We start from the raw sequence: 24,656 nt of genomic DNA, 5'->3' as shown, positions 1-24,656 counted from the left end.
AGGCTAAATGACCAAAAAGAACGTAATCCTGTAATCTGCTCATAGTTTATGGAATTTACCTGCCAACACAGAACCACACCATCCCTACTCCGAGGCTTTTCTGTGTTGGCAACTACAACCTCTTTGGCCAATCTGGGTCTCTCTCAGGTTGTGACGAGCCCTATGTGAAACAAAGAACATACCTTAGACTCAGTTTTTCACAGTAAACCTTTGAGGGAAGGTCTGGTTTGGAGGCTGGAAGTTTAGCCTATACTATGATATGACCACTGTCTCCTCAAGGTGCAGGTGACTGTGTTACCAGTCAGACTCCTCCTCCCGCTGACGAGCAGTTTATAGTTTAAAGAGCCAGAAACACCCCTCTGTACATCACCCCAGTACCTTTAATGCAGGGCACTGCTTGGACCAAAATGGATGCCAGACAGGCAAAGGTCTGTGAAAGCAGTTTTCAAGGTATGAATCAGAGCAGCTGGCTGGCTACTACCTCCTCCTTGCCCTGGAGAAATGCATGACTTAGAACAATGGGTCACCCAGGACCACTGTTCCCTCTAAGCTAAGTTATGTGAGCTAGCTCACCCCTTTTTAGCTTCCGGCTCACACATTTTGTCTTTGTTCAGGAAGGATGGCTCCAGAGCAAACTAATTTATGCAGTAGCCATATCGCTTGCTCGTAACTTTAATGCCAGTAGCTCACAAAGTAGAATTTTTACTCACAAGACTCCACAGCTCCACTCCCTTCCACACCGAAGCCTGACTTCCCCTTCACTCATCACCCTTGATTAAGTGGCAATTAATCAACAGTTAAGTGTATTCACCTTCCCTATCACCCTTCCCATCCAGTGCTTTTAGGGCCATCAAACCTCACCCACCCTTTTGTCCACTTCTGGAATAACAATCAAGTCATTGTCCTCTGGCGGTATGTCAACCTGCCTCAGGATACATTTTTTCCTATAAATATGTCATCCTGCTGCCCCAGCAGTATGTGTGCGTGCTCTTGGATTCTCCTCACTCCCCCACTTGTGTGAGGGTCCTCTCTCTCTGTTCTTGAAACACTGGCCTTTTCCTCTTCGACTCTGCTGTTTCCATGGACCTCTTAAAGATTAGTAATTATCACCCATCTGTGTAATGCTTTCCCCTTTCTTCCCTGATCTTCCTAGTTAGCTCTTATATGTGTGCACCCTTGTTTGTTTTTCTGTTTTTGTTCCAATAAAAACCTTTCCCAATAAATAATAGCCTGGTTATTTCTGAGAGTTCTCGCAGGGACAAATCCCCATATACATAGGTGGAGATCCCAGTTACCTGCCTTTCGTTTCATCTCCAAGCTAATTTTCCCAAACTAAGTGGAGACTACCTATTTTGGGTAACACCTGTGGTGCTGACACTCTGCAGGGACAAGTAGCCAGTTAAAATGGACCACCCATTGTGGAGGGTTAGGCTTCCAACTGGTTTCCAGAATGACTTGGGAGATCTCAAATGACAGCTCTGTTGAAGCAACAGTGAGAGCTTGGAATGCAAAGCTCTTGGAAGCTATTGATATGGTTGCCCTCATGGACTTCTCACATGCTTGAGATGCAATCCAATCCAACTCCTTGGTTTACTATAGAGCTGGGTGGTTTCAAGAGATCCAGGAGATGTCTAGCACAGCATTGGTGGAAGACACAAACTGAATCTAACAGTGTGTATAATAGAGTTCATGGAAAGATCTATGAGGCAGTAATACCAAAGAGATTCTACTTCTGTTACCATTACACCAGCTAGTGCATGCCCAGGTCAGTAGTTTTGGCATTTATTGTCTCAAAAGTCTGAATTTTTAAATTATCAGGAACTGATGATTAGTTGGGACTCTTTTGCAAAGTTGTGTTTTTGAGTTCGTTTGCTGAGAAAATCTTTCAAATGTGTTCTGATTTGGATGCTTGTTGTAACATAGCCGAGACACTAGATATATGTGAGCTGCAGCGCACCATTTGGGTGCATTTATGGATCATTCCAAGCTGGTGGCTGTCCACCAGCACTTGTACTCTTGATCCTTGTCCATTCTGGTTACTAATGAGTCCCTGATGTCCATCATATACCAATCACAGACTTGGGGTGCCTCCCTTGGTCACTAAAACAGGTGGGCATCTTACAAAATCATCACTAGAGAAGAATGATGTGAGCAATTATCACCCAGTATCTGTTTTGCCCTTTCTGGGCAAGATGAAACAGAGAGTGGTGGTAATACACCACCAGGTCGTTCAGGATATTTGCTCTTTCCATCTCGCTTCAAGCCATGCCATGGATGGGAAGGAGACGGTGCTAGTGACTTTAACTGATTACCTCCATTTGAAAGTCGATATATTTTGTTATTCTTACCTCTTTGTTATTCTTACCTCCGAGTAAACTATTTAGACTTCAGCTGCGATTCAAAGCATACATGCTTGGGGGTAAACTCCGCTGAGCACAGCGGGGCTTGCTTGTTCCTGCAAAACGCACATCGTCTAACGGCTGTTAAGACTGCAATCCTCGGGTACAATGTGGGACGAACTCAACTCAGTGGGGTTTACTAGTAAGTATGCATCAGAGGCGGACCTGAGCAAACACGCACGTTGCGCCTAGACGCAGGAAGAGTCATGCCCTAGTTTCAGTTTCTGTGCGTTTTAAGCCACAAGCCGCAGTGAACACCCGGAATCCAGGCAGTGTCAGAAACGCTTAATTCCGCAAAGGATCACGCTCTAGTTGCACGCCTCCCCCCCCCCCGTTTGTATTCTGCCTTGTCCGTGGTCCACCCCACCCCCAGGAAGCGCCAGCGCGTCCTCTCTCTGAGCGTCGGCCGAACGAACCCTGCACGTGCTCAGAGAGTTTCCTACTCAGCCCCTTCCAAAGGAGAAGCGGAAGGGGGAAGGCAAAAGGAACGCTGCGGCTTGTCCGGCAGTTGCCTCAGGAACCGCCAGGGGGTGCGCGTCGGGAAGTGCGTCGGTAAAAGCCGGTTGACACCACAGAAAGCTGGAGCAGCCTCGAGAGAAGGGGGGGTGGGAGAGTCGCGATGGCTCATGGCAACCCTGTGGTGAGGGAGGGAAGTAGAAGGAGGGAGGGCAGAGAAGGAGTAAACTCAGCCTGGAGAAGGGGTGTGTGTGTGTGGGTTGCCGCTTAGCCTCAAGAATAAGCTATCTGGAGCAAGCGTTGCCACGAGATATGGGACGCAGCGTTTGTGTTGCCCACTCTGGGGTGGCCTCTCTCTCTGTGACCTCCACCCGTTGTCTAGTGGTATGGTAGATTTGAAGCTCTCGTGAAATAACCGGGAGAGTTGCCCTTGGGTGAGCTCCCAAGTCCCCCTCCCCATCAAGTATAATGCTGCAGATAGAAAGCGTTAGAAGGGGTGTATATTTGCAGTGAGATGCATGCAAGTTCTGTGAGCTTTAAGACTGATCTGAAGTGTTTTCTCTGGACTTTTACTGGTTGAGGGGTATGATAGCAAAAGCTGAAAGGTGTCAATACCTAGTATATGCTTCTTGAGTGTTCAGAGCACTTTCTATGTGTGGTCTCTGGCTCTCTTGTTGTTCCACATTCTGAGGGCTGAGAGGTGGAATTGATACATGCCATTTGAAGTGTTTTTCTGCTCATTCTCCTTTTGTAGATACACGTGTGAAAAATGATTTTTTTAAACTGTGCTTGTCCTGGGTTTCTGAATCTGCTGTGTTTTGACCTTTCTGAACTTTTACAGTGCACATGTAACTTCAGTCATAGAGGTTTCTTTTAAACCACCTTAGTGAGTTTGTGGTGGCTTGATGTGAAACAAAGAGTTTCTACTTAAACCTCTGGCCCCTTTGCCATGCCAGTTCTAAATATCAAGTGCAATGGAAGAAGCATCTGATATGTGTTTTTCATTCTGTGACAGTACAACTCAGAGACCTGCCTGCTAACTGAAGAAACACCCTTAGCTTCAGTCAGTCAAAAGGCTATCACCCTTTAGTGTCAACTTTCTACCATAGTGCCAGCTTTTACTTTGTTGATGCTACCTATATTGGAATTAAAAACAAAACTCTTGTCTAGAGCATAGTTTGAAAGCTTTTCCTATTTCAAGAAATGTTTTGTGGGCAACAGCTGAAAAAGCATCACATTAAGCTTCTGATGAAAGAAGTTTAGGATGCTTTCAGAGTAAATAATTGGAGAAAAGTCTCTTAATTTTTTTAAAAATGAGTTTTGATGTGTGCTCAGGAGGGCTCCAAAGGGTAGTGTTTAAAGCACATTCAGACTAGAAACACATCTAAAACACATTCAAAGTTGATGAGAGAGTGAGAGACCATCCTTATTTTCTGAAAAATGTGAAATGGTATAGTTTGTAGCACTTGCCATGTTCTTAAAATGTGCGGAACAAATTTTGAGTCCAGTGGCACATTGCTTCAGACCAACACAACTATTGCTTCGGCCTAATAGCTATTGCTTCTGACCAACACAGCTACCCACCTGAATCTATCTTAAAATGTGTATATGTCTTATAACCATGTCTGTTTAATGTTAAAGGTTAAAACTAACTTCCTTCTATAGTAGCAGTGGTGTTAAAGAGATATTTATTCAGCCACTTCTTCAGCTTCTGAGATTTCAGTAGTCATTGTCCATCTGCTTTTTAAAGCATCTATATGTACACCCTTAAGGGCTAGTAGCTTGCTTACTTTTTTTTGTGTGTAAAAAAAAGCTGATATTCTTGAGAACCCAAAATTTTACTCCCACATTCTGTGTCCGCCCCCCTGAATCACAGCATTCATTCAGCCCCCCTTCTAACTTTTTTTTTTGGCAATTTATATGTTGCACAGCCTAAGTTCTACAAATCAGTTATTGGCGACGTGATTGATGGCGTCCGAGATGTCTTTGCAGAAGAAGGTGTAGATGAACGGGTCTTGAAAGAGCTGAAGCGGGTCAGTAGAATGGCTATCTGGAATGCTTGTCTGTGCTCTCTTATCTCGCCCTTCATTTGTACCTTGCCAGGAATGGTGGTTTATATGTCCATCTTCTGCAGTGCTGGCTAGATGCTGACATTTGCCATTGCTTATTTGTGTCACAGTGGAGGATTCTAACAACTAGCTACATCTATTTCAATATGCGACAATGAGGAGCAGAATCTTGCCCTGAAATTAAAAATGCAATTTTTGCAGTGAGCAGCTGTTAACCCACTCATAGTTCAAATCCCCATGCTCACAATTGCAACCCCGCAGATTATTCCTACCAGGTTAGGAAAGTTGTGGTAGAGTCTGAGGAGGGGGCAGTTTTTGGGGGTGGGAGAGGCCTCAGATATAATGCCTCACCCTTCTCTAGGGGAACTAGGGCTTGCCAACCTCCAGATCACCCAAAAGTATACCTGCTCTCCAGATGGCAGAGATCAGTTCCCCTGGAGAAAATGATTGCTATGGAGAGTGGACCCTGCTGTGTTCACTTCCTTCTCCAAACCTCACCCTCCCAAAGCTCCATCCCCAAAGCTCCAGAAATTTCCCAGCTTGGCGCTGGAAACCCTAAGGGGAACTGATCTCTGTAGTTGGGAGATCTGTTTTGATTCCAGGAGCTGGCAACCGTAGGAGAGAAGGAAGCAGGAAAAGGGGGAAGGCTATGGGAGCTTTTGGGAAAAGGAAAGAAGAAATAGTGGGGGGGAAGGGAAATGAGATGCCTCCCACAAGTCCTTGCAGGTTCCCAGTTGTGTCTTTGTAATGTGTGTTTGTGCACGTGTACAGAAGCAAGCAGGCAGTACAACTTCTCTAAGCAGATAATATAACTGCTAATCTTGCCCTAGATTGCCAAAGAGCAGCTGCTGCACCCCCCCACCAGGTTTTTATGCTAATTATGTTTTTAAAAACCCGGCATGCTGAAGGCCTAACATTTTGGGAATTCTGTGTATGAAGCTCCCAGTGTTTTTATCAGGTACGCAGGGTTCCATTTTGGACCAGGAGGACCACAGCATGAGGGAAAGGGGCTGAAAAGCCCTCCCCCAACCAGAAATGTCCTCGGGAAGCACTATAGGAGCAAATAGCAATTTTTGATCAGCAATATAGTGTGTGGGGTGTGTGGCTTAACAGCTCTCACATCATGGTCCCAATCCATATTGAGCCCCATGACATCTGCTAAGTGAGCTTTTCAAAAACTCAGGGAGTTCCATACACAGAACTGCCAACATATTGTGTACTTATGCCCTCTCTTTGTTCAAATTTAAAATTCCTCTCCTCTTGCAGAGTGCTATTATCTTGGATCCCACTCGGTAGGTAAATTACCAATTAAGTAAACATGAAGCCCCTTTCTAAAAGTCCCTGATAGGTGACACTGATCAGCCCCAACAAGGCCCAATCAAGATACTGAGGCAGCCAAACTTGCTATGTACATAAAACCCAGGCAATTTCTTTCCATGTCCTTCTCTTGCAGCGCTGGGAAACCAAAGTGATGCAGTCCAAAGCGACAGAAGGCTTCTTCAGACGCAGCCATCTTTCACCCCAGTTCACGCTGCATCTGCCTCAAAACGTCCCTCAACCCCTACAAACGTCAGCAGGTCACTGGCTGGTCTTTTGCAGCAATACTTTGGGAGCAGAGAATGATCTTTACTTTCCTGGGGAGGGGTGTGTGTCTAGGAATGTAGGGCTGCAATTCAGGGGCAAGGCATACTGAAGGCTGCTGGTAAGGGTTAAAGTTGCTGCCTCTTGAAATAAAATTTGGGGTCCTGTATGGAGTCAAGGAGCAAAGCTATTTGCATCAGGAATATAACCCAGAATAGGACTTGAGTAGAGATTTTAAAATCCAAGCCTCCCAGGTCCAGTTGTAAACTAGTAAGCATTGCTGGCTCTTGAATCATAGGTGCTCCCTGGACATACCTATAATAAAAGACTTTGAGTTCCCGTTTCGCAGTGAAGCCTGGGAACTGTAGTTCAGTGAAGGGTTGGTGGGCTAATGATATGTAACAAATTTTTAGCATCCCAACGAAACTGCAATTCCCAGGATTCTTTTGGGGAAGCTGTGATAGTTATGTTAGTTAAACTGCTACAAAGCAGCTATCTGTATGTGTCCCTAAGATTAAGCTTGGCTTTCTGGTGGTCTAATATGATAGGAATATTAACTCCATCATCGGTACTATTCATTCCCTATTAGCAGAAAACAAGAAAAAGAAGAAGAGATTGGATTTATACGCCGCCCTTCACTATCCAAAGGAGTCTCAGAGCGGTTTACAATCTCCTTTCCCTTCCCCTCCCCACAACAGACACCCTGTGAGGTAGGTGGGGCTGAGAGAGCTCTTTCGAGGACTGCCCTTGAGAGAACAGCTCTCAGAGAACTTGTGACTACCCAAGGTCACACCAGCAGCTGTATGTGGAGAAGTGGGGAATCAAACCTGGTTCTCCCAAATTAGAGTCTGTGCACCTAACCACTACACCAAAAAGACTTTCTGCCCACAACCAACAGAGAACATTACACAGTTCCTTTGCCACTGGTGACTTGCATATAAAAAGACCTGTTTTTTATTTTTATCTCATCCTTCTTCCAATAAATTTTGAGTAGCATGTATGATTCTTCCTCCCTGTCTTCTTTTTATTCTTACAGCAACCTTGTAAAGTAGTCCTGGCCCAGGATAACCCAGTGAGCTTCATTACAAAGTGGAGGGTTGAACACAGGTCTGCTTGGTCATGATTAGACACAGTGTTGTAGTCCAGGGGTAGGCAGCCCTTGGCGCTCATGTCAGATGGTGTCATGCTAGACTGTTTTGCCCATCACACAAGGCTGGTTCTTTACTCAAGTAACCAGGGCAAACTTTGAAACACTGGCAGTTGCCTTCCAGACCTACACTACTACCAGCTGAGTCCAGCAAGTGCTTGAGGTGCTGGCAGCACTACTTGGGCTTGGCTTGCTTCCAGTGTAGCTAGCCAAGTACTATACTCTCCCCTCCCCCATCTGTTTATCAGCGTGCCATCTTCACAGGTAGACGAGATTTCCCCCCCAGCTCTTGCCTACCCTCTTCTAGTTTACAAGTCCTGCAGATGTGATGAAAGAATAAATCAATGGAAAAGTTACTTGAGCTGTTCTCTTACTTCAAAGCTCATGTCTCCAGTAGCAACCAGTCTTGTCTCTTGGTTTTGTCAGTGCCAAATGGGCACCTATGTACATTGAGGCAATCGACATCTGAGATCTGTATTGATTTCCCTGACAGCAATACAGAAGTACATTTAATGATATTTGTTTAGGTGTGGCTGCTGGCAGAGGTATTCGACAGCCTAGTACAACCACCACAGCGGAACTGGTATGTGTGTGCAATATTACTTTATAACTTTTATGTCATATATTACAAAAGCAAAACAACAAAAAATCATCAGGTGTTATTTGTATCAACTTTTTTTGTCAGCTCAAGAAACAAGGATTCTTAACACCAGTAATAGTAAAGTCAGTACAGTGGCCAGTTAGTAAAAGAGTTTAACATCTGTTCTGGTAAAGTGACATTTATGATACATTGGCTGCACTCCCATTTATTTATTCTGTTAAAATATTTGTATAAATATCTGGGAGGTAAGTTATAACTGTACAAGGAAGAGTAAATCTGGTTCTTGTTTTGCCACAACAGGCCCTAACAGGGCTCCGATGTTTAGGGAGGGGGATCTAGAAGAACCCTAACCCAGGGAGAATGAAAGTCTCTTTGCCCTGGCACCTAAAACTTGTAGATTCATTGCCAGGAAAGCTTCTGTAGGAAGGGAGTTCCAGAGCTCAGATGCCTCTGTGGAAAAGCCCCCGGCCCTGGTGCTCAGTCTGAGCCAAACCCAGATGTACTCTGGCAGTTCTGGGCTAGGAGCTTCTGGCAGTCTAAAACGCTTTATTTTCAGGTGCACGGGGGCCTGATTCAGATTGGGATTGTGGCACAGTCGAAGGGGGTTTTAAGCCTCCCTGCACCATTTTTCCAACTGAAAATGGGTTTGAGGAGCCGCTCTTTCCCCCCCATTGGGATTATCATATGGGGACTGATATTTTGACGGGAAACATCGCCTCTCTAGGGCTGTTTCAGGCCTGTAAACAGTGCTGAGGGGGACTTAAGCTCCCTCTCCCCATGTGCCTTGGCTCCAGTCTAGTTCAGACTCCCTTCTATTGTGTGCCTGAAAATTAAATTTAAAAAAATCACTGGGATCTCTGAACACAGAACTCCAGCACACATCTGGCTTGGCTCTATACAGAGTCAGGCTTCTGACAAAGACCATATACAGGAGGAAGTTCTCCTTTGGGGACCCTGGTCCCAGTTAGTGAAAAGCTTGATAGGCAGTAACCTTCGCTTTATGTTTACTGACAGTCTTGCTGCGCTCAGTTAGGCTTAATTTTGTGTAAGCCTTCTTAAAATTGTACAGTTAGCATCTCTTTCTGAACAGCATATCCATGGGGCTATGGATACTCTTCTGTACTTTACACATCCTTGCATACCTGCAAGCTCCACTCCTGACCTACCACTATTAATTATTCTGAAGAGATTCTGTACGTTATATGTACTGAGCTGGGATTCAGTTCTGAATTTCGTATTTTAACGTGGGTGACAAGGGATGCTCATTATGTTAGAAATATTCACTTCACCAACTTTCTTAATACTGAAGATGTGTTAGCTGTGTTAGTCTGTCTTAGCAGTAGAAAAGAGTAAAAGTCCAGTAGCACCTTAAAGACTAACAACATTTGTGGTAGGGTATGAGCTTTCGTGACTCACTGCTAACTTCTTCAGTCTTTAAGGTCTTACTCTTTTCTTAATATTGTGGATATAAACTACTTGCAGCATTGTTAATGATCAAAAGAGTCCACACTTCTATTTTACCTTGTTGAAGGGTTGAAGTGCCATTTACAGTTTCTTAACCTTCAACCTAATACATTATATGATATCAGTACTGGGCATGTCAAGGCCATCTGAGAGCCTGGCCGAAATGAGTAATATTTGGGCAGGTGTGTGATTCTTTCACTGGGCTCGCTTGACATTTTTATTAGTGTAATGGAAGTGTAACTTGGAATATGTTTGATGGCTGCTGCTCAGTGACTGAAGGACTATTTCAAGGTCCTGTAAAGTGTGGAAGGGTATGCATGGGACTGCAGGTATTCCATCATTCCAAAGCCAAGCTGCCCAAGTGTTATTGGGAGTGGGATGGTATTTGACAATTGAAGAAAGGTCAGTTTGTGCTTGAAATCCCCTGTGGAGCAGCTGTTGGCTCCATTGTGAAACCTATGTGTAGCCCCCCCAAGTAATGCGATTTTTACAAGAAGCAACAGTAGCTCCATGAGGTAGATTGCAAATGCAAAAACAGTAGATGGAGAGGCTAAATTGGCTTCTCCCTGCCTGCTTTGGTTGCAAACAGAAAGAACCAGTGTGCATCTGGGAGGAACAGAACTCCTGTAGAATGTGTGTGATGCAAAGTCCTTGTGTTGTTACCCAGAAAACATGAGGACTTTGTAATGTGTAGATGGAACCTCAGATACATTGCCTTTTCTAGTCATTTGTTTCCCCTTGTCTAGCAGAACAGAGGCAGAATGTGTTGTTAGCATGCATCAGAGTTGAAATATAAGAGCCACTGTACATGTGTTCCATCAGGTATCGCCCAACTGTCTTTTAACATGTAGCCATGACGCCACTTGTTCATCTTCCTGGCATTATTCCACATGTTTGTGCTTCCCACTTGATCACCTGAATGTCTGACAGCACATCCACATGTTCAGCTGGTTATGATTCTATTTACATGCTGTTGTTTCTTCACCCACTTTGATGGCACAGGTGTAAAGCCTGTGGCCAGGGAGCATGGAATGAAGAAGAACAGAAGCTTTTTATACCCCACTTTTCTCTATCTTAAGGAGTTTCATAGCAGCGTACAATCACCTTCCCTTCCTCTCCCCATAACAGACACCTTGTGAGGTAGGTGGGGCTGAGAGTTCTGAGAGAACTGTGATTGGCCCAAGGTCACTCGGCTGGCTTCACGTGGTGGAGGAGAGGGGAATCAAACCGTTTCTCTAGATTAGAGTCTGCTACTCTTAACCACTACACCATGCTGGCTCTCCACTTAACCTACTATACCATGATGGAGTGATAGCACATGTGATTGCAGCAGTGATTGCACAGCAGAGCAGGGTAAGAAACACAGGGGGAATCCCAAGCACTCAAACTCATATTCTGTGTCACTTAACAGTTTGATTCTTAGATTTTGATTTTGCCCTTCTGCCAAGGAGCTCATGGTTCTCATTTCCTCAATCTATTCTAACAACCACATTATAATGCACATTAGACTGAGTAAGAGTGTGGCCCAGTTCTCTTCTGACACTCTAGCTCAGGGGTGTTGAACTCATTTGTTATGAGGGCCGGATCTGACATAAATGAGACCTTGTTGGGCCAGGCCATGAGTGTCATAAAATGTAATGCCAGGTAGCGAAGATATAAACTTTGTAAAGTACACAAACACAATTAAAGATTTTTTAAAACTTTAAATAAACATGCTTAAAATACTAGTACTCTTGCAATATTTTGTCTATTTAACAGTCTCTGATAACTGACACCTCTTGCTCTGAATTATTGCATCAAAATGTCTGTGCTGTAGCAATCTTGAGTATGCTGTTCAGGTGTGTATCTGTAAGTTGCAAACCTACTTTTGATTTAATGACACTCATTACAGAAATCTCATGTTCAGTGTTCTGAAATGCCCAGCCATTTATGAAAACATGAAATGGCTGGGCACTGCAAGCTTTTGTACATAAGTTGCTTCATGTGCTGGCCAAGAACATGAGAAGGCATCCTAACAGGCTGAGGGCCATGTGTTTGTCTACAAAACTATAGTCTTCCTCAGAGAAATAACTACAACTTCCTACAAAGGAAATGTGCTGGGTGAGCTTGGTCCGGACACACACTCTCAGCCTAATTCACCTCACTGGTTTGTTATTCCTCCTCTAAAATAGTTCACATTGCTTTCTTACTGAGATAGAGGATGAGGGCATGAATACAGTGAAAAGGGGGAGGGAATCCAGTTGCAACCAGGAGAGCCCTGGTATAAAGAGCCCAACAAAACACACACATAACTGTAGCAAGGCACACAAAAGCTCATACCCTGAACAAAACTTCGTTGGTCTTAAAGGTGCTTGGTATTTCTCTCGTGAGACTGAGGCAGCCCAGCAAAGCAAGCTCTCCCTTGTTTCCTCCCTCCCTTCTTTCAGGGAGGAGCCTTAGCTAGTGGAAGGAAAGAAAGGCTTCCCTTTGTCTCGTGCAGCCTGGCCAGGAAGCAAGGTCTAGCTGTTCCATCCCTCTCCCTGGGAGGAGGAGGGGGAGGAGCCTCAGCCAGTTCTTTACCAGACCCAATCGCACAGGAGAGGCTTGCCTATCTATCCTGTGCGATTGAGGGAGACTGGTAAAGCAAGTTGTGGTATGGCGGCAGCAGAACTGGAAAACAAAGCAGGAAACAGCCAGGTCCTTGCGGGCTGGATTGGGGGCCCCTGAGGACCTGATCCAGCCCATGGGCCGCATGTTTGACACCCCTGCTGTAGTTATTACAGCATTCTGGTTGGTGTCAGATATACTCCAGTTTGCAGAATTGCAGGATGCAGTTTCAGTTTTCAGAGTGCTTTGGACACATTATCCTTGTAGTCCTTGCAGTAGCCCTGTGAGGTAGACCAGTATTATCCCATACTGCTGGTGAGAGACTGACAGTGTTGTTCATGGCATATGCAGAGTTACTCCAGGGTAACCCCATTGAAATTAATAGGATTGCGCTGTATCCCACTATGGTATTAATACAGACAACAGTGTGAGAGAGGGTGGCTTGCCAAAAGCAACCTTGTGAGCTCATGGCTGAGATGAGACAACCTCCCAGATTACAGCTCATGTGTGGGGAGGTGCTGAGGTATACCAATCTCCCCCCCCCCATTTTTTTAAAAAGTGCAAATTAAATACGGCTGTTGGCATAGAAAAGAATGTTCCTCATGGGTCTCCGGTCATTCTAGGCCTCTTCCAGGGCTGGCGGTGCAATCTTGTCTCTTCCTTCAGGACTTGCTTATCCTATCCAAATCCCTGCTGGAGTGACTCTGCAGACAGCATCAGGTAAGGCCAATGTAGTTTATGCAGCACAGGCCTGACTCAAACTGCTGAGCCACACCAAGCAGTTGCGTGGGTAGAGAATTCTCCTTGTGTGTTTTGAAAAGGTGGTTGGTGCCCTTTGAGAATGCATGAGGAAGTACTGATTCTTGTACTTGGGAGACACATACACAAACACCAATTTCTAAATGGGTTTAGGTAACAGAAGAGGCATGCAAGAGAACAGCAGCTCTGCACTTGAAATGCATTAGGTTAACTAATTAATATATGCACACTTCTTGTTCATAAGCTGTCCCATTACACCTTTTTGAGATAATCTCCTGGCTTGTTTTACCTCTTCTTCTCTCAGGTTCAAGATTAAACTGGATAGAACTTGGCTGAAGGGAAGAGGCCAAGTGGTGGTTTGATCTTAAGTGGGCCCGTGGAGGGAGCTTGCCTGCCTCTTGCAACCCTGATTGCCCCCTTAGTCTTTACTCGCTATTTCTTGTTTCTTCCAGGGCAGTTGTATAAAGTCAACATGCCTGTGGTGGTCACCCAGGCCCCAGGAGGTGGGACTGTCCTCCAGAATCCTGTTCAGCAAATACTTCAGCAGCTTGGGCAGCAGCCCTCGCAACCACAGACCACTGCTGCCAGTGCCACCCAGGTGAACAGCTTATCAGTTCAAGTGTCTGGGAACGAAAGTCTGCAGGTTCAGAAGAAGCCCTTTGCTCCCCAGCAAATGGGGCCAGAAGAGAAAACCTTGCCCAGTGCTGCTGTTTTGCAGGACACTACTGAGCAACGAGAAGAAGTCATGGGCAGCGGGATGAGCCAGGAGCCTTCTAGCTTGTTGGAGAGTCCCCAGAATGCTGATATCCAAGCAGCTGTCCATGTTTCGAAGTCATCAGAAGCAGACTGTGCCAGAGTGGCTGCAGAGATGGCACCCAGCGGCTTTTCCAAGGAGAGAGAATTGCCTATGAATCCAGACCATCCGCTGGATGCTGATGATATAATTGAGCTGATAATTATGGGCAATGAATTGGATGACAGTGTCCTCCTGCGAGATGAAGCCACCCTCTCTTTTGCTGAAGAGGTAATTTCAGCATGTGTTTCCTGTTTGTTTAATTTTTTAAAATTAACTTCTTTCCCCCAGCTCTCTTGAGTTATCTGCCCTGAATTCAGTGCTTCTAGGAAGTAGGTTTTTTACTTGCTTCCCCACAGCACTGATGCATTTGTGCACCTCTGATTTTCTCCAGTCTTTCTCCAACCTAATTTGCGCTGAAGTTTTTGGGAAAGATCACAGTAAAGCCTTGATGGCTATGTGGGTGGATACATTTGGATATTCTGGACCATGTGATAGCCATTTTCCCTGACTGTTTCCCTGTGGCAGCCATTTTCCCCTGCCACGGGGGGCTTTTTATTATTTTTAAATCAGGAATAGAATATTACTATATCAATGTACCACTCTAATTATAGGTGTAGCAGGTTCTCTGAATTCCTAGCTTTCGTTTTAAAAAGTAAGTCTGTAGCCCCTTCCCTTGTGGAGATGGAAAGAAAAGGGCATATCTGCACAAGGAAAGGGGCTGCAGACTTTTAAAAATGAAAGCTGGGAGTTTAGAGAACCTTTTATTGTTACAGCAGTATATCAATATAACCTTTTTGTTCTGATTTTTTAAATTGCTAAAGCTCTTGTGGCATGGGTGAGGAGGGGGTGGTGGTGACTTCTGGAGGATTGGGGCAGGGAAACTGCAGGAAGACCTGCCACGTGGTGGCCCTGTTGCTGCTGTTCTTTATCTGCAGCTGCACCAGCAGTGGAGAAACCACAAGATCCCATCCTCATGTGAAGGACACCAGTGTTTGGGAAACCTTAGAAACATAACTTAAAAACATGGTAAAATCTAGCAAACTTAAAATGAGCTAAACCACTTCAACCGAACAGCAGCTGCAAGTCCTATCAGAATTAGAGGAGACAAGAAGGGGGGACCTGCGATACTTGTGTGTGGGGAGGAGTATTCCCCACGGCTCCTGCATACCCAGACTGCTGAAGCAGCAGGAGCCCTGCACAGAGGAAGAGACGGCCACAGGTGAGCTCAGCAGGCGGGGCTGCCTGGCCCACCCCGCCTCCACCAGGAGCCATGGCGGCAAGCTCTGCACAGCTCCCAGCCGTCGGGCCTGCCAAGGCTCCCCCCAGCGGCAATCGCAGCAACCCCTGTGTGGCTCTCAGCTGCCGGGCCCACTAAGATTTCTCCCCTGCCCCCAACACCAGCAACTGCCAGTTCCCAGTGGTAAGTGTGTTCTCTGCGCATGCGCAGGGAATGCTCTTTTACTTTGGGGGGGATTTAAGTATCCCCCGTATAGTTTTTTCAACATTTCAGATTTTTCTGCACACATGGGGAGTGCCCCAAGTGTGCAGGAAAATCTGTTTACCCTCAATGTGCTCCTGATGTGCGGATTTAGATATCCACGCAGAGGGGGCAACTTGGCTATTAGATATATAGATGAGTCCCTCTAAGTATTTATATTTATACTCGAGCATGCCTTTTCAATATAGCCACCCACAGATAAGGTAGGGGATTCTGCACACTTGGGACGACTACCCAGGTATGCATAAAAATATAAGTCCATAAATGTCTTTAAAATATCCCTTCCAAATGGCCTGATGAGGGCTAAGCATGTCCATGGCCTTGGAATGTTGAGAGACTGGATCTGTGAGTAGGCTTCTTATAGGTCCTGTTCTTGGGTTTAGCACTGTAAGGTTAATGTAGAGAAGCCTTGGAGTGCATCATTTTCATGAATAATTTTTTGTCTGAATTGGTCTTAAAAGTCTCTCCCCATGGGTGGAAGGATGCAGCACAGAAATGGCAAGTGGTAGAATCTTGGTAGGAAGAAACTGTTGTGTTTGCCAGGTCTTGCAAATCTGTCCTTTTTTTCATCCAGCTTGATAGCAGCATGCAGTTGGAGTCCAGTCTGAGGACTCAAAAGGATATCACCAGTGACCTTGAGGAGATCATTCAGTTGGATGGAACAAGCGATGTCTCTCCCAAGGCAGAAATAGAAAGCCCCAGAGATGGGGAAGATGAAGAGATCGTTGGCATTGTGGATGCAGAAGAGCTGAAAGTTCTGGATGAGGAAGAGGAGGAAGAAGTTGAAAACAGTACCTCGGACAATCCATCCCTTAGCAGCACGAGTGACACTGATGAACGGTCTGTGGACATCATTGAGGAGGTAAAGATTTTGATCCTGTTGAAAGTGACCTTGTCTTCACATAGGTTGATTAGGCCTTCGGAACTAAAATCCGTAATCTGCCCTGTTAAATTTTCGGTTGGGGGCAGGAGGAGTGTGCCCCTGACGTGGTGATGTCACCTGCTCCCAGCCGCTTTCTCCTGGGGAGGGGGATCCATATGGCCATTTACAGTGTTCAAGCCCACGGGGGTGTGGAGAGAACCAGGACGCCTGGCAGTGCATTCACAAGCCACCCTGCCTCTTCGGAAGCACCCTTCACTCTGCTATGACTGCCTGGCCCATGCCCTGGATCCAGAGGGGAATGGCACAGCTCCCCTTTCCTCATGCCCTTAAATGCCCCTTGAAATGGGGACTGGAGGGAGCCCTCTGCCCGTCTCTCCCCACACCAGTGCCCTGCTCCAAAACAGCTCCTGTGACTGGTTTTTCTTGCCACTGTATGGTTTTTTGCGGGCCGCCGGATGGTTTTTCTCGCCTGGCTCAGACCCACCACGTGCAACTCAAGTGGTCTGTCAGGCATCCTCCCAGGGTGGGGCTCATCAGTGGGGGGGGGGGCGTCACCCCCAAATGACCCCTGTGGCTACAGGTCTGTCTGTCATTTATGTTTAACTTACTGGGCCTAACTTGCTTGGGGGGAGTAGGTGGAGCCACTGTGATTGTGGCTTCAGCATGGTGGAACAACCTTGTTCGCAGCAGTCAAGCAGCTTGGGAGCATCTGCCCAGTGCTGTACTGCTACTGGGATGTGATTAGTGCGTTAACAGCCTATTGTTGGGAGTGGGTGTGTTTGGGGTGTGTCGTTTGATGGGATTATAAGCAGGGCTTTGGCCCTGCTGGAGTTGTCTTTTAGTTTGAGTTATGCACAATAAAGTATGAGCTCTACTGAATGCAGTTGAGGCATGATCCTGGTTACCTGTCTTGTGTAAGGGCTTAGAAAACCTGAAAGGGATTACCATGTTTCACTCCTTACAGAAATATTGTATGTGAAGTGCTTTTCTTTCAAATGAGATATAAATGCTGCACATTTAAAATAGTTAATTAAAAGATCTTAATATAGTAGAACTATGAACACATATATTAGAACTATGCACACTAGCTACTACGACTCAACTGATTTCTTAAACAATGCATTGCTTCTGGAAGACGGAGCAGTGGGGCTTGTGGCTCAGTGGTAGAGCATCTGCTTTGTATGCAGAAGGTCCCATGTTCTTTCTTCAGCCTTTCCAACTAAAAGGTATCCGATAAAAGGTGACATGCAATTCGTGGGCCTCAGAGCAGCGTTCGATATTGTTTCAAGAGGAAGACTATGGGCAAAGCTGGAAGACACATCAATGGATAAAAGGTTGTTACATTTGATAATTAAATTACATGCGGATAATAAGCTTCAAATAAGATATACACAGGATAGTAAATTATCCAATAAAATCCCAGTACAAAAGGGAGTCCTACAAGGTTGTCTGCTTGCACCTTTTTATTTAATATATATGTGAATCCTTTGATTCAGTGTCTGCATACAATGGATACCCATGCCCATCAGGAGGGAAAAAAGTGTCAGCCTTGATGTATGCAGATGATGTTGATCTTTTGTCACAAACTAAAGTTGGCCTAAAACGTGCCTAAAAATTTTTGTGATCAATGCAATATTGAATAGTTATTAATTAATTACTCAAAAACTAAAATTTTACACTTCAGTAGACGGTATAGGAAGGCTAACTGGAAAATCAAAGGTAACAGCATTGACCAGGTCAAAACCTTTCAGTATCTAGGAGTTGTTTTTACATACAATACTAGCTTTAAGACTCCTTCGATCACATCAGCAAATGCTGCAGAAAAAAGTGCTAGTGCTATCCTTAGATTTTTTAGGAAAGAGGGCTCAGGCTTTATACCTGCGGCTCTAAAATTATTCCAAGCAAAATCATTAACTCAGCTTTTATATGGGTCACATTTAACTGCTAATGTTAAGATCTTAGAAACTGTACAATCAAAATTTCTTAGGGCTTTGTTTAATGCACCTAGATGTACTTCCAACGTTATTTTAAGGTAAGGAACAGGCCTCCCCAAAGTAGAGCTAAAAATATGGGAATATGCAATTTATTTCTGGTTAAGGATACATCTGAATCCAAATGTTTTAATGCCCTATCTCTTGGCTGTTTAACCCTACCCCATATGGTCGACAAAGATAATTGATAAAGTTAGGATGATTGGTTTGAATCCAGAAGAGCTTTGTGATATGGGTTTGAATAAAGCAAAGGCCCTGGTATTACAAAGACTGAGTGACATTGAATCTCAAAACGATGAAGCAATGCTCCCATAAACTATAGCAGTTTGAAAACGTGGCCAAATTATACATCAGCTCCATATCTCTCAAATATCACGTGTTGACAGCCATAGATGGACCTTTTCAAGAGCACACTTTGATACATTTCCTTCTGCAGGACTATTCGGCAAATTTTCTCGGTTGCCACTGCAGAAGTAATATTGTCCCTGTTCTGGAAACGTGATTGAATCTGTTACACATATTCCCCTGCATTGTGAATTTTATCAAGAAGAAAGATTGCAATTAATTATTCCACTCCTCTCTAAATTCATACCACTGAAGTATTATATGAACTTTAGGTCTGAAGTACTCTGGAAATATCTCTTAGAAGATATGCAGAAATCTGTAACTTATGCAGTAGCAAAATTTTGTACTATAGCAATTAGAAAGTGGAAATGTTTGGAATTATCTTAATAATTTTTTTGAGCTCTAAGTTTTATGAGTATTAGATGGTTAGATTAGTGAGAGCCAGTTTGGTGAAGTGGTTAAGTGTGTAGACTCTAATCTGGGAGAACCGGGTTTGAATCCCCACTCCTCCACTTGCACCTGTTGATGTGACCTTGGGTCAGTCACAAGCTCTGGCACAGCTGTCCTTGAAAAAGAGCAGTTTGTGTCAGAGTTCTCTCAGCCCCACCCACCTTACAGGGTGTCTGTTGTGGGGAGGGGAAGGGAAAGGAGTTTGTAAGCCCCTCTGAAACTCCAAGTGAAGGGCGGGGTATAAATCCATTCTCTTCTTCTTTTGTTTTTATACTGGTTTTTGATCGTAATAAACATTGACTGACTGAGGTGAAATGCAAGACATTTACTTGAGCCTGAAGAGATGCTTGCCATCAGAGGAGGCGATATTAACTTCTAATAGTCCACCTCCATGTAAGGCAACTCCATGTGTTCAAGGTGCTTATTTCTGCGTTCTGGTGACTTTTCAGGGTGAATTCTGTGGCTGGGGATAACTATAGAGGCTATCCTTCTGTATGTCTTTACAGTCTTGATTGCATATGTGAGTGGCCATTTTTGTTCTGAAGCCAGTGCTTTGTGTCAGAGAGGTAGGCTTAGATATGGGACACCTGATCTCAAGTCCTGGCTCACTGTTTGGGCTCATCTGGTCAAGTCGTCTCAGGATGTGTCTGAACATATACAATTCAAGCTGTGCGCTCTTTGTGGAACTACATTTGCTCTGTTTTGATCAGATGGTTCCTTTCCCATGCAGCCATTACCTGAACCACAACCTTTATTTTGGTCACATGGCTCAGCTCCTCCAGTTTGGGTTTCAGGTTCAAAATCCTTCTGGTTGTGTTTTTGGTTACAGGATGCTTTTGGGGGGAGGCAATTGGTTCACAAAGCTTCTCCCCCACCAAACAAAAGTAACTGTAGGCCACTTTTGTCTATCTTCTTCTGTTGGAACAATCCACCTTACTATGTAGCTTTTGAAACTCTCCTTTTGGGGTACCTAGTAACGTACATCTTGACAGGAGTTAGAGAACAGTCCAGGGAGCAAAAACAGGGATGTTTGAAGGAAAATGTCCCTATTTTCGTAATCTGTATGATCTTCTTGGCTCTTCTGGTTGGTTTTTTATTATCCCAAATCTGCCCAGAGGTGCTTTGCACTGTGAGACCATGATTTTACAGTGCAAATATGTGCAGCTGTGGTGTTTCTAATGAGATGACGTTGCTAAAGAATGGATTTTCCCCATTCAGATCTTTCTTGCTTGACAAGATTCAATTTGCACCACTGACCATTCACTCCTGTTGTAAATGCCAAAACTGAAGATACAGTCTGTGTCTATATAGTGAGATTGATGAAAATTTGACTATTCATGTTCTTGGTGGTTGTGTTACTACAAAGGACATTAGTTTGGTCTTCAGCTAAAAATCAGAAAACTCCAATGGTGTTTTCCTGTTTTTTTTTCCCCCAGGACCCTTTAAATTCTGGAGATGATGTCAGTGAGCAAGAGACGCCAGATGTGTTTGATACTGATAATATAATTGTATGCCAGTATGACAAGGTACAGTAGAGAATATTTTCTAGCTTAACTGAAATCCTGTTCAGGTCCAGCCCTCCGTGAGAGTAAAACTTGCCATCTCATCAAAAGGCATTACATAGACACAAGCCTGGGTCTGCTCAGTGTACATGCCAAAAGAAGCTCCCTGTGCGATGCTGTATCTATTTTAGTGATGCCTAAAAATATTGGGAAAAAGAAGAATATGCTGTCAAATTGCAACAGATTTATGGCAATGCCATCCATGGAGCGTTCTGGGCAAGAGACAAGCAGAGGTGCCTTGCCATTGCCTGCCTCTGCATCACGACCCTGGACTTCCTTGGTGGTCGCCCATCCAAATAGTAACTAGGGCTGACCCTGCTTAGCTTCTAGGCTTGACAAGGTCAGGCTGAAGTTGGGCTATTCAGACTGCTAAAAAATAAGAAGTGGCTATAAAATTAGTTCAGCATATTAACATAAATTGCTATAGGATTTGTACATCCTTTGACAACTGTCCCTTAATTTGTATCTATTATGTTATATTCTTATGTTCAATGGGTTAACTAGAAGCTGCAGCACTCAGAAAGTGAAAAAAAGAGGCCATAGTGAATTTGGGGCTCTTGATTCTCATTTCTAATTCTCACACCTGTGGGATGATTGTAAAGTGGCAACATGGTTAATATTTGTGGTGGAACGGGCCTGCTCCAGCTTGCAGACCCTGTTCCATCCTGCCCTCCAATGTTTTCCCAACACCTGGAGAGGTTTTTCTTTCTCCCTTGTGTAACCACTGCCACCACATGAATTTTGTAGGGAATTGCCCGCTGAGAGGGTCAGGACTCCCAGCTTCCTTTTCAAGTTCTGAGGCCTTGCCTCAGTGTCACCCGCTTCCCAGCATCTGGTCACCATGTGGACAGTTTACTGCCTTGTGTGCCCCTGGAGGAATAGCTGCTTGCCAACTGACTGCCTTCCTCCGGCACTCCTTTTAAAATAGAGTGTCCAAGACGGTGGAGGTCTATGTGGTTCAGAGAACCACTATCAGCATCAAAAGTTATGAAGTATTTATTAAAGAGTAAATGTTCACAAGCATACTTTTAGCACAGCACCAGATTGAGCAAGGGATTAAAAAGAAATGGGTAAAACGCAATTTCTCTGTCTCTCTATACATGCCCTATCAGATGTTAAGATATAGGACAGGCTCCTTAGCTTAGGGTGTTATAGCTCTCTACAGAGTCCCTATTACCTTGCAGTTTCCTTCAGCTCTTCAGGCAAACACATGGTTAATGGCTGCCTTCTCCAGACCTCAGTTAAGAGTTCTGTCTGCTCTGATGGACTCAGCATGCAAAGAGAGCTTCCTCCTTGCTTTCTTGATGTTTTATCACCTCTCTTTTCCCCACCCACTGACCAAGTCAGGCCAGGTCAAAGAGGTTTTCCCCCCTGGAGATCTCCAGTTCCTTCCTTCCTGAAGTCTCTCTAGTGTTTAATTACTCCAAATCTCTGTTACCTGCTTGGAGGGGGGAGAGCTTGACTATCCAGTCATCTAGGTCTGGGAAACAATTCAACTGACTTCCTTCTTCCCAGGGGGGGGAGAGCTTGACTACCCCGTTGTCTAGGTCTGGAAAACAATTCAACTGACTTCCTTCTTCCCAGCCTATTCTCTGCCCAGAGAGAGAGAGAAAAAATCTTTTAAAACTCAAAGTGAAGGTTTTGCTCATTTCAAACCTTCAAAGAAAAAATGCATTTCTTCACAGTATTTCTGGTACACTGAGCTCTGGGGTTTCAGACAGTGAAAGGAAACAATGACATGATGTGGCTAAATATTGGGATTCCCTCTTTCTATAGACTAAGCTTATTGATTCAGGAAGTCTATCATACTTGCATTCCTTGGGGAAATGTTCAGTTTTGAGTCAACAGACTTGGGTAACCCTGATTAACATGTGAGCATGCCTTTAGGTAAAATTGTTGCTTGGTTATGACCAGGAAAGCTTTGAAGGATGGAAGAATAGAAAACCAAGTTGCCTCCAGCTGGGGCTCAACTACTCACGACGAGGTCAGAGATTCTGTGATTGGGGCTCCCAGCATTTTTCCCCTTTAGAAATCATGGTCCTTCCATTCCATTCAGTACCTGGTTGGGTGGGGGGGAGATTATGCATTCCCCTCCATGTTGTTTTCCCCAACTGAAATGGCCCTGGAGGGCTGCTCTTTGAGGCAAATGGCAGTAAGCTGCCTCAGGCCATTTCAGATTGGGAAAATGATATGGAGGGAAATTCTTGATTCCTGCCTCCTTTCACACTTCCAGTCAGAATGGGGGGCATGATTCTTAAAGAAGGAAAACAGTGAGAGCTCCATTCACAGAACTAACTTAACATAGCATAAGAACATAACATAAGAGAAGCCAATGTTGGATCAGGCCAATGGCCCATCCAGTCCAACACTCTGTCATACAGTGGCCAAAAATACCAAGTGCCATCAGGAGGTCCAGCAGTGGGGCCAGGACACTAGAAGCCCTCCCACTGTCCCCCCCCCCCCAAGCACCAAGTATACAGTGCATCACTTGCCCCAGACTGAGAGTTCCTACCTTGTGGCTAATAGCCACTGATGGACCTTTGCTCCATATGTTTATCTAATTCCCTCTTGAAGCCGTCCATGCTTGTAGCTGCCATCACCTCCAGTGGCAGTGAATTCCATGTGTTAATCACTCTTTTGGTGAAGAAGTACTTCCTTTTATCTGTTCTAACTTGACTGCTTAGCAATTTCATTGAGTTGTGAGTAGCTGAGCCCAGTCATAATCTAGAGAAAAAGCCTTGTGTACTCTGCTATGCATGTAAATACTGCAAGTTCAGTGGCAGAGCACGTCTTGTCTGTGCAAAGGGTACCATCTTCCATCCTTTGCATTTGAACTAGAAAAGATCTCAAGTAATAGGTGCTGAGGAAAGACCTTTCTCTGTCCCAAGACTCTGGAAAGTCAGGCAGAGAGGATTGTACTGTCAGGCAGAGTGGGTTGTACTGAACTCGGGAGACCAGAGGCCTGATAATGCAACTTTGTATGTTCAAATGACTCATAAAATTAGGGAAGGTAGAGGGTTACTCCCCAGAAGCTTAGACAGGCCCAATAATATTTTCCTTTCCCCTAGGAATTGTAGCTCATAAGGTGAGCTAGGAATCTCTTAATTGAGAATTGTCTTTCCCAGGAGTCTTTGGGGAACGCCATGGCAGTTAAACTGGCATAAAGCTTCTACTGGCTGTCTCCTGTGGATGTTCTGCTGGCAGGCAATTCTGAGAGAATTCCCCTTCTCCCAGCATCCTCCTGTGTCCACTGAAAAGGCATTGCAGACAAAAAGCCATGGAGAGGAAACAGCAGTGGCGAGGTGAGAGAGGCCTTTCTCTCTCCCCCATCAGCGGAATGTCTATAGAGTACAGCCCTGTATACGTGTAGTCTGTATGTGCCCTTGCAATGTTCCTGCTTTGAGGTCTGAATTCTGTATTGGCCTTCACTCACAAAGGAAAGCGACACTTCTTTAGTGGGACCTTTTAATCTGCATGAACAGAAGTTCCCAGTAAGTCACTCTGATAGGCTTTGCCTTTGGCTTTTTACCAGGTTCAGCGCAGTAAGAACAGATGGAAGTTCTACCTGAAAGACGGAGTCATGTGCTTCGGGGGAAAGGACTATGTCTTTTCAAAAGCCATTGGAGATGCAGAATGGTGAAGCTGACAAACCACTGACGCAGTTGTTATTATTTTTTGAAAATACACCATGTGTTGTACCCTTTAGTAAGAGTATACTGGAATGTTTGTGTTCTGAAACTTGGAAGTTTAATGATATGAAATCAAACTTCACTTGAACAAAATATGTGGATATTATATAAAAGAAATCCTCTGTCAACAAAGACTGCACATTGACCAGCCTTCCCTGTTTGATTGTTTGTGTGTGTTTAGGGTTAAAAACATGTTTAATCAATCTACAAGTCCTCCCTCCCTCCCTCCGGTAATAACCCTTGATGCAGTAGGGAAGTGGGTAACAGCCTCCCCACCCTAACCTATTAGAAGATTCCATGTGTACTCCAGCATCTTACTGCTGGCTCTCCCAGTCATAAAACCCATTTCTTACACTTTTATTCTGCCCTTCCTCTGGGGA

The 24,656-nt window shown here is 44.7% G+C and overlaps 1 protein-coding gene across 1 annotated transcript; it reads left to right on the top strand.

The window, feature by feature from the left end:
• The first annotated feature begins 3,018 nt into the window (after positions 1-3,018).
• GTF2A1L (general transcription factor IIA 1 like) lies at positions 3,019-24,227 on the top strand. The gene is made up of 9 exons (XM_015427668.1): positions 3,019-3,039; positions 4,787-4,888; positions 6,378-6,493; positions 8,154-8,235; positions 12,927-13,023; positions 13,515-14,086; positions 15,931-16,218; positions 20,462-20,551; positions 24,120-24,227. Exons 1-9 carry the CDS (start codon positions 3,019-3,021, stop codon positions 24,225-24,227), a joined length of 1,476 nt encoding a protein of 491 aa, XP_015283154.1.
• The last annotated feature ends 429 nt before the right edge of the window (positions 24,228-24,656 follow it).

Source organism: Gekko japonicus, unplaced genomic scaffold (assembly GCF_001447785.1).
Source record: "Gekko japonicus isolate JY-2015 unplaced genomic scaffold, Gekko_japonicus_V1.1 scaffold174, whole genome shotgun sequence".
NCBI classification, from domain to species: domain Eukaryota; kingdom Metazoa; phylum Chordata; class Lepidosauria; order Squamata; family Gekkonidae; genus Gekko; species Gekko japonicus.
Note: the sequence above shows the minus strand (reverse complement) of the source record. Positions and strands in the feature narration are given on the sequence as shown.